Source organism: Gekko japonicus, unplaced genomic scaffold (assembly GCF_001447785.1).
Source record: "Gekko japonicus isolate JY-2015 unplaced genomic scaffold, Gekko_japonicus_V1.1 scaffold2560, whole genome shotgun sequence".
In the NCBI taxonomy this organism is placed as follows: domain Eukaryota; kingdom Metazoa; phylum Chordata; class Lepidosauria; order Squamata; family Gekkonidae; genus Gekko; species Gekko japonicus.
The window spans coordinates 122,241-132,532 of NW_015177093.1; the positions used below are offsets into that span (position 1 = coordinate 122,241).

Here is a 10,292-nt window from a genome sequence, read left to right on the forward strand (position 1 = left end):
TGAACACATGGACGAAAAATGAAACTGAAAGTATGCTGAGGTGCTGTTTGCATTGACATTTCTTGGCTTATGTCCAGTGCTTTGCATTTGCTGTGTAGAAGACAAAAATGGTATCTCAGCTCTAGTTTTATGAGTACCTCCCTAATTATTTTTTAGATGGGTGGCAACATTTCCCATCCCTCTTTTTTGCTGAGAATAGGTGAAATGGACCATCAGAATATGGATTCTTATTTGAAGTCACTTTGCAAATTCCTAAGAGTTCCAGTTTTTTAAAAGTTAGTTTTGTGCACATATAGCTAGTTCTACAACCACAGGTGGCATATATCTGGCCTGTTTGTACTGAACGAAATGAATTCTAAATGAGTTTCCAGAAGCTTGTTGGGGGTAGCTCCTCATTTAGCACAATGAAACTGTTCTGTACTCCTGTAGAGCTCTGGTATTTACAAGTCTCAATCCCCTCTGTCTTTGTCAAAACTACCAGGATCAGTCATTCCAGAATGGTCAGAGTTGTCAGCTGCCCTCTTAATTTTGCCAAAATTTAAGAAGTTTATTACACATGATATTACTTTGATAAATATTTTTTCAAATGAAGGTATTCTACTTATACAATACTCTGGTTAAAAGATGCATCAGAATTCCAAGACTGACTGTTCATATGTGCTGATACCTTATTTTAATATATGAGAAACATGCTTTGTTTGTCTTTAAATACTTGTATGGCAGTAGTTTTAGATTCATTTCCAAAGTGTTTATATTTGTGTTGTAGGTTGGTGAAGCAAGAGCACTTTATAACCTTGGAAACGTGTATCACTCTAAGGGTAAAAGTGTAGCCTGTACAGGCACCCATGATCCAGGAGAATTCCCAGACGATGTTAAAGCTGCATTGAGGAAAGCAGCAGATTATTATGAGTAAGTAACATTTTTTTTAATGAAATAATATTTTTAAGTAGACTTGATACAGTTTAATTACTAGAATCCCTTTGGGAACTTTAGGTTGTCTCCCACAAATGTTTTGCTCTGCCTTAGCTTCCTTACTGCAACACTGTTTTTGAAACCAGCATGATGAGCATCTTTTGTTCTTGTTCAGCCAATTTCTGGGCACCATAATATGTAGGGGAGGACAGTACGAGGTGTTGCACAAGATCTTGGTGCAAACACAACTGCTGTTCATGTTTCTGCTTCCACATCGCTGGATACAAGCCAGTATTTTCCCTTATAACTCTACAATGAAAAAGTCTAGGAACTTTTAAAAATGAAAACAGCGAATGGTACACTGTTATAACTAATTAAAAGCCCTCTGGTAGGGTATAAGAAATGGCACGGAGGTTTGTGTGGATGCTCCATTGCAACTGTGAATGCACAGCACCCAGAACTCTACCAATAGTTATCTAAATGTGAAAGCAGCCTTATTTGGGATTTTTTTTTAAAAACCATACGTTTTACTTTCTGCTGTCTGAAAAGGTGGGCTATTAAATAGTTAAGACCAGCGTGCAAAAACAGATTTCAGAAACAGAGAACAAAAATAAAGTTAAAAGCCACTGCATTGATTGTCAAAAACTAGCTTTTAGAAAAGCATGACAGCAATGTTCCCTCTAAGCTGTGGAGTCTTGTGAGCAAAAAATCTACTTTGTGAGCTACTGGCATTAAAGTTGAGAGCAAGCAATTTGGCTACTGTATAAATTAGTTTGCTCTTGAGCCATCCTTCCTGAGCTAAGACAAAAATGTGTGAGCCGGAGGCTACAAAACTGTGAGCTAGCTCACACTAACTCAGCTTAGAGGGAACACTGGCTGCCACCAGCTCTAAATTTGGTTGAAAGGGCCTTTTCCCTCAATTGGAGGTAATGGGAAAATGCTGATAGTTGCCCTGACCTGGATAGCCCAGGCAAGCCCGATCTCGGAAGCTAAGCAGGGCCAGCCCTGGCTACTATTTGGATGGGAGACCACCAAGGAATACCAGGGCCGTGATGCAGAGGCAGGTGGATGGCAAGCCACCTCTGAACATCCCTTGCCTTCAAGCCCCACTAGGGGTCACCAGAAGTTGACTTGATGGCAAAGAAAATAAAAATTCTCATAATCACTGCAGCCATCTGGATTCTAGATTCAGCCGTCAATGTAAGATCACCTCACAGGTGGGATCCTTGAACCCCATTAATTACAGTAATTCTTTCCCATTTCTAAATAATTTCTTAGTTCAGTTTGTGAACTGTTGGCTTTATCAAGATTCAGCTTCAGTCTTGTCAGTTGCATTCCATTTCCATTCACCACTGTTTATTTATGATGGGGTGGGGAAAAGAAAATCCTATCCTATTTTACAAAGGCAGAATTGAAGCAAGGGTGTTTCTGTTTTGCCTTTCAAATTTTGAACAAACATTAGCTCTGCTGTCAGTTGTTGATAAATCAGGCTATAGAAATCTGTATAAGCAGACTGGTGGATCTTACCGGGGAACTCCCTTCTCTTATAACATAGATTCACTCAACCATTTTTGGAATGGAAAAATCACCTCTTCCCCACCCCCTCCGTTTTTAATGAGTATTACTATGTGGTAAGGAGGGAAATGGATGCTGTTTCAGTTAATCATTTCTCTTCCAAACTGACCAGACATTGACAACTACCCAAACAGATCTTTAGGCACGTATAGAACATTGTGCAGCAAGAAAAGAAGGACTGCATCATGCATGAAGCAAAAAAATAACAGACGATGCAGTAGGAGAATTAATTATAATTCAACTCAGAGATCTCTGCATGTTTCACATCCACTAATATTATATGCTTAGATCCAGGGTGTCCAGTATGATACCCATGGGCACCATGTTGCCCACCAATGCCTTTCCTGGCACTTACAAAGTATTTTTAGAAAGTTAGCAGGGCCAAATGGGGCTTTTGCCCAGCTGGGCTTCTGATTGGCCATTGGAGATCTGATTAGCTGTGCAGATTTTTTTAAAATGTTGCTTCGGCAACAGCTGCCACCACAGTACAAGGCTCTGCACAGTGTTACTGAAGGTAAGCTGTGTGTATGCAAGCTAATAAACAATATGTTCATCTTAAAAGGCGTCCTTTCAACCAGAGCTTCTGCTTGAAATGTTAAAATATCTACTATGAGAGTTACATATAACCTCACTCCCTGACATTTTGTGGTTGGCTCTACCTTCTTTGGTAGCCATTTTGTGTTTGTGCCCACCAGCCTATGTCAGAATTCCAGAGGTGACCACAAGGTTGGGGAGCCCTGGCTTAGATGTTTAGCAATTGAAATGCTCCTGTATTGATTTTCTTCATGTACTCAAGTTTTTTCCTGACTTTTAATATGTTAAAGGTTTGTAATTTTTTTGTATTTATTTCAGATACCTCTAATGAGGCATATGCTAAACAAGTAGAGGTCTCAGAGTTTATTTATATTAATTCTCCCAACCCACCAGTTATCTCTTGTTTCTTGCTCAGCACCTTGTGCACACATTCCCCCCTCACCTGTTTTTTCTATCAAAAAATCTTCATTCTGTTTTAAGACCACTTCTGCAACTCCTCTTAAATTTCAGGGGTGGCTTGTGTTGATGCTACTGAAAACGATAAGTGTTCTGCTGCATGAATAGAGCTTCCTACATTTAGCTCTTTGGATCAGAGCCTTTCTAAGTTTGTGAACATGATCTCCTAATGTTTATTGGCAAAATTTATTGCCTCACTGTGGACATAAAGCCAGTCCTATAAATATAAAACCTATTTTATATAGAGGGAGCCAGTATGATGCAGTGGTTAGCATGGCACAGTAGGATCTTTGAGACTCGGGGTCAAATCTTCACTCTGCTGGGGGTCCTTGGGCCAGTCACACATCCTCAGCCCAACCTACTTCACAGGGTTGCTGTGAAGATAAAAGTGGGGGAGAGGAGAATGATGAAAGCCACTTTGGGTGTCCACTGAGAAGAAATACAGGGCTTAACTGAACTAAATAAATTAAATTTTCTTGTAACAAAAGAAAGCAGAGATTATTTACTACCATCTGAATAATTTTCAACATTAACCTCATCTGATTCTTGTTCTGTTTGTTTTAAATAGGAAGAACTTGACAATAGTGACTGAGCTGAGTGATAGAGCAGCCCAGGGACGTGCTTATGGAAACCTGGGCAATACTCATTATCTTCTGGGCAACTTCAGGAGTGCTGTTATGGCCCATGAACAGGTACATGAGAGCTATCATTGTATAATGGTTAGGGTGATAAGATTAAGGTTGCAGGTCTTGGCTTCAAATCCCCATTCAGATCTGAAATTTATTGGGTGACCTTATAGAATCATAGAATGTTAGAGTTGGAGGGAACCTTGCAGGTCATCTAGTCCAACGCCCTGCACACTGCAGGAGCATAGCCGAAAGATAGCCCTACAACATACCCGAAAGATGGTCGTCCAGCCTCCGCTTGAAAACGTCCAGCGAAGGAGCATCCACCACCTCCCAAGGCAGTCTGTTCCACTGCTCAACCACTCTTTCAGGGTGGTTTCCCAAGTACCTCCTTGGGGCAGGTACTCTCTCAGCCTAATCTGTTACAGGATTGTTGTGGGGATTGAGGGTGGGTCTGTCTGTAAACGACCTGAGTTTCTTGGAAAGAAGGATAAAGGGATAAATGGATAGGCAGATTTTAGAGTCTTCAGTGTTCTACATTATGTGCTTCTTATTGAAAACCCTAATGATGCAAATACAGCTGTTTCTTTGGGATGCATAAATACTACCATTCTTCATTAATGTTACATTCTGTGCTCCGTTAAAGATAAATCAGAAAACTGGGATCCTTACAGTGCAATCATAAACAGAATTAACTCCAGTCTAAATCCATGGAAATCTAGGTTTATAACACATTCAGTAGTTTAAAAAAACTGAACTTGAAGGAAAACAGTAAAGCAATGGGGTGCTGTTTCAGAGGCTAGAAGCTGGCCTGTTAAGAAGTTGGCATAACATCATGGTGCACAAGCCATTAAGGGAGGATCTATTCCCTCCTCCTGAACACAGTAATGGGCCTACAGATTCCTCATTACTTTGGTAGTTTAAAAGAGGATAAATCGAAGATGGCAGCGAAGGTGTGGGCTTAGCGTCAAAGCTTGTGTCTGTATTTTCTTTTATTTTGGTTGTTTAAAAAGAAATCAACAGTTTAACCACATGACTTTTTCCCCCTTTCAGCGCCTCTTAATTGCAAAAGAATTTGGTGACAGAGCTGCAGAAAGAAGAGCATACAGTAATCTAGGAAATGCTTATATTTTCCTTGGGGAATTTGAAACTGCTGCTGAATACTACAAGTTAGTCAACATATTTCTTAATACAGTATGGATAAAGTTATCCAAGCTGCTCTGACTTTAGCAAACTGGGGTTTGTTAAAGAATTATATGGCTTGTTAAGGTGCCTAGATTAAGCTATTGCATCAAATTGGATTTGCAGCTCAATGTTTGAGGATTCAACACTTCTTCACATCATAAACATAGGTGTTTGTTTCTGACATCTAAAAACAGGAAATGCAGAGAGGAATGATTATAGCATTAGTGCTCATGACATTTGTAGAACAAAAAGGATATTTAGTTAGATACAGTCATCCAGTATGACACAAACTGCTGCTCCATGGCTCAGATGTGAAGCAAGGTAACAAACATCTAGTGTAACTAGGGGAAATTTCTCTTCGTGATATATTGGGGCACATGGTGTAAGAAAAGAGCTACACTAGTTAAATGCTTTAGCACCCAGTCACTTGGTGAAATAGTGCAGCGAGGTAGTAGATTAAAGTTGAGACATTATTACATTAGGGTTTATTAGCCGTATGTATAACACAAGGCTCCAGATGCATTTGTTAAGCTTTAATGTTCTCAGTTAATAAGCAGAGAAATGTCAACACTGAATTCTGTAGATAAACATAGGCAGTAGCTGTTTCATCTTTTCATGAAGGCTCTTTGAAACCATACTCTGGGTTTTTCCATGCATAGGCAAAATTTAGGGGCCAAGAGGTGCCCTGCTGACTCAGACCAGTGGTCCATATACATAGTCCCCCATCCTGTTTTATACAGTGGACAGCAAGTTATCCTGGAAAGCCAACCAACAAGGTATAGAGGCCAAGGCCTCACTGATGTTGCCTCTCAGCACTGTTAGAAGTTTACTGTATGTAACAGTAATTGATGGACCTATCCTCTATGAATCTGTCTAATCCCCTTTTATAGCCATCTGTGCTCCTGGACACCATAACATCCACTGGCAAGTAAATCCCACAATTACAGAGTGAAGAAGTACTGCCCTCTATCCTTCCAAGTCATGAACTACAGTAGGTGCCCCTGAGTTCTAGTATTAGGGGTAAGGGAGAAAAAATTCCAGCTGTCTACTTTTCTATACCATGCACAATTTTTATAAACATCTATATTGGCCCTTTTTAGTTGTCTTTTCTTAACTGAGAAGCCCTACATTGGTTAGCCTTTTCTCATAGAAAAAAAATGCTTCATCCACTAAATTGTGGGTTTCCCTGCACTTTTTCCAGCTTTGGAAAATCTTGGGATTTTTTAGACATGGTGTGTGACCACTATACACAGTGGCCACACTACATGTATATGCACATGGTCTTTACAATATGGTTTGCTTTATTTTCAGTCCTTTCCTAAAAATCCTCAACATAGAGTATGTATTTTTCATCAGTGCTGCAAGATGTGTTAATATTTAATTGAACTATCCTCTGCAAGATGAAGAGGATGCCAGTTCAGACCCATAACCACATATTTAAATCTAAGATTTTTTGCTCTAGTGTGTATTACCTTGTACTTACATTGAACCTTGTTTGCCTTGTTGTTGCCCACTCACCTGATTTGGAGGTATCCTCTTGGCACTCTTCACAATCACCTTTGATTTTCACAATCATGAATAAATTGGTGCCACCTGCAAAGTTGGCCACTATACCACTCACCCCTATTTCTGATGAGTTATGAACAAATACCAACTCTTGCGGGAACGCATTGCTTATTTCCTTCATTTTGAGCAGTGTGCACTTATACTACTCTCCACTTCCTGTTGTTTTAATCCACAAGACTAGCCCAATATTATATTTATCAAAACAAAGGAGAACTTGCAGACCTTTGGAAACAAATAGAATATAATTTTCATTTAGGAATCTCATTACCAGATAGTATAATTTTTTTAAAAAAATTCAGCAACACCTGCTGTGTACAGACATATTGATCACTATATGGTTTAAGTGGAGATTGTATCGATTTCATTTTCCTTCTAGGAAGACGTTACAGCTTGCTCGGCAGCTTACAGACAGGGCTGTAGAAGCACAAGCTTGCTACAGCCTTGGAAATACATATACGTTACTTCAAGATTATGAAAAGGCTATAGATTATCACCTAAAGCACCTGGCAATTGCTGAAGAACTAAATGACAGGTAATATTTTTTTCAGTACATCGTGGTATATTAAAATAGCTGCTTTTTCTGTAGATAAAATTAAGATCATGTAATAGAAATTCTTATTCATATGAGTACAGGATTGAGGGGTTTTTTCTTTGAACAGTAGATGTTTAGACTGCTTTTGAAAGTCCCTTATGTTTCAGAAGTGGCTTGCCTTCTACTGTATGAAAAATACTAGGAAGACCGTGGGGGCTCTGAGCTTAATTATTTGTAGAGCTCTTTGAATCCCAGTTGAAATTCCTGCAAGATAGGATTTAATTTTTACTTCAAATTCTACATTAATGAAATTTTGTATATATTTAAGTGGGCTATAATCTCCTCTTTAAAAAAATTATTTTACAGTGTAATCCTATGCAGTTACTTCAGCCTAAGCCAACTTCGATTGGAGTAATTTTGCGTAGGATCACACTGTTAATGTGAACCAGTGCATGCTACTTTAATGGTAGTTTGTGTCTTCTGCTTTCCTGCAATTTAAAAATAACTTTTGGAGTGAAACTTATAGATCTTGTCTGTGAAATTGGTAGATCTTCGACGTAGTCTCTGTGCTTCACACCCATACAGTGCGCATGCGCTGGATTGATCGGCATTGTAGCAAGCTCTTAATGGATTTTCGCGCCCAGACCTTGGGCATGCACAGGAACGCCACCACGCATGCCCAGAGGGGTGGGCGCAGACATCCTGCCAGTTCCTTTCTTTCCGCCGTGCTGGAAGCACCTTCCTTTCATCAGTCTGATCGGTAGCTTTTTTTCTCCTCAGAGCTCTTCGTTTTCTTTATTTTTCGCTTCTAACTTTGTTCTTTTGTTGTTTCTTCCAAAAAAAAAAGAACTTTGTTTAGTTTCGGGGGAACCTTTTTCGTTTACCTCACTCTGGCCTTCGAGCTCCCCCCCGCCACCGCCTTTTCTTCTCCGTTTTTGCTTACTTTATGGAGAAGTGGGGCTTTTTAAAGCAAGGGCTGTGGCAGTAAGCTCGCTCCACCTGACGGCCACACCCTCTGCATTTTTTGTCTTGGCGAGATGCACCGACCAGAGTCCTGTCGACACTGCGCCAAGTTTTCCAATCAAACTAGAAAAAAACCAAGCGGCGCGACTCCGAGTAGTGTTACTGGAATCGGCGGTAAATCCCGCTTCAGTCATGGACTCAGAAGTCCCAGTAAGACCATCAACATCGACGGCTCCAGCTTCGAAGCCCTCATCCAACATCGTTCAGTCGACATCGAAGCGTTCGGCACCGACGGCGCAGTCTTCGGCGTCAATGCCCGTGAAAAGAAAACAGAAGACGGGTAAAGAACACAAGTCCGCCAAAAAGAGCTCCTCTAAGACCCTAAAGACGGCGAAGTCTGGGAATGTAGCGGGTACTGCACCGGGTAATGCCCCTAATGTGCCCCCCACTCCAACGGCAGTATCGGCATCGGACTCTCCAGTCGCTCCACCGATACCGACCATCCAGCTATTGGACTCTCCCATACACCAGCTAGATCATGATACGCTGGTCGATATGCGTCCTTTTCCCAACATCGATAATGTCGAGATCCTCAGCCCCCCCCCAGCACGGATCGCTCTCCCTCTGCTCAGTCTTCGACATCGACGGTCTCAGAGTGCCATGCCGATATCGATGCAGCTCGGCATCGACAGATCCCTAAAAGGACTCAACATCATCCTCCCCGTCTGTTTGCCGAGGATTGGCCCTTTGATATCAATGATCAGGCTAATAGGGGCCGCGCACGGAGACGAGACCCTACACTGTCTCCAAGATGCTCCCACTCTAGGAGTAGATCCCCACGAGTCTTCCTGCCCCCACCACTTCCGGCTCTCTCCTGGGATCACTGCCAACTGCATTATCTCTATGGGGCTTATCCACCCACATCCATGCCATGGTTGACTCCAGCAGGTTACTCTGATTGGGATCATTACTCTGCCTACAGGTCATGGTCACCCTATAGATCGAGGCCTTCAGCATCTCTCTCCCATCCTCCAGATCATCCATCTGATGACCCTCCTCGACATCGACTGGATCAATATCATCCTCCCAGTCCCCCTAGCCCACCGTCAACAGATCCGACTGGTCAGATCAAAACTACTCCAGTACAATTGCCAGAGCCTGATTCCTCTGACTCTGTGGATGAGGATTCTGATACAGGGGCTTCGGATGTCCATAGCTCCCCTGACCAACCGTCTCCTAACCAGGCAGTAGCCTATATCTCTGTCTGATAACCTATATCTCTGTCTGATAATTTAACCTCCTATGGAGACCTTATAAAAAGAATAGCACACTCCCTTGGACTTTCAGTTGTACAACCACATCCACAGGTAACAGATGCCGTCTTCGATGTCGTCCAGCTAGATACATCAACAGCTATCACACTCCCCATGTCTACGGTCCTGTTACAGGCAGCAAAGGCCTCGTGGGATAAACCATCATCGGCTCCAGTGTCTACACGTCGCTTGGACCACATGTACAGAGTCCAAGAAACTGGACCAGAATTCAGAATTTTCCCATCCTCAACCAAATTCCATGGTAGTCACTTCCTCATTCTTTTCTGGCTAGCACTTCAGATCAGGATAAGATAGAGAATTTGTTTTCTAACTTTGAACATACAGCGCTCCATCAGATTGCGAAATTTTGCTCCTTGGTTGTAAAAGCTCATCAGTGCTCTGGTTGTCACTTGGGTTAGGACTGCTTGATTTTAACTTCTACTGCTACTTTTGTCATTTTTATTTTATTCTTTTTTACTGTGCTTTATTGCAGCGTATTCTTAAGTCTGGTTTTAGTGATCAAAACGATTGTACAATGCCGTCCCTTATTAACCTTGTTGTACTCTGGAAGTTGTACCATCTGGCTATTGTAATTTACTTTTATGGTTTTTATATTGCTGGCTATGCGCT

The 10,292-nt window shown here is 41.4% G+C and overlaps 1 protein-coding gene across 3 annotated transcripts in view; it reads left to right on the forward strand.

Annotated features, from left to right (window-relative positions):
• Window positions 1–10,292, forward strand: part of GPSM2 (G-protein signaling modulator 2) — a 64,203-nt gene that overhangs the window by 36,111 nt on the left and 17,800 nt on the right. For all 3 annotated transcript variants that reach the window (XM_015428274.1, XM_015428276.1, XM_015428277.1), the window contains 4 exons: window positions 767–909; window positions 4,046–4,169; window positions 5,157–5,272; window positions 7,231–7,386. In XM_015428274.1, the coding sequence (XP_015283760.1) occupies window positions 767–909; window positions 4,046–4,169; window positions 5,157–5,272; window positions 7,231–7,386 (539 nt within the window). The remainder of the gene's footprint in view (window positions 1–766; window positions 910–4,045; window positions 4,170–5,156; window positions 5,273–7,230; window positions 7,387–10,292) is intronic.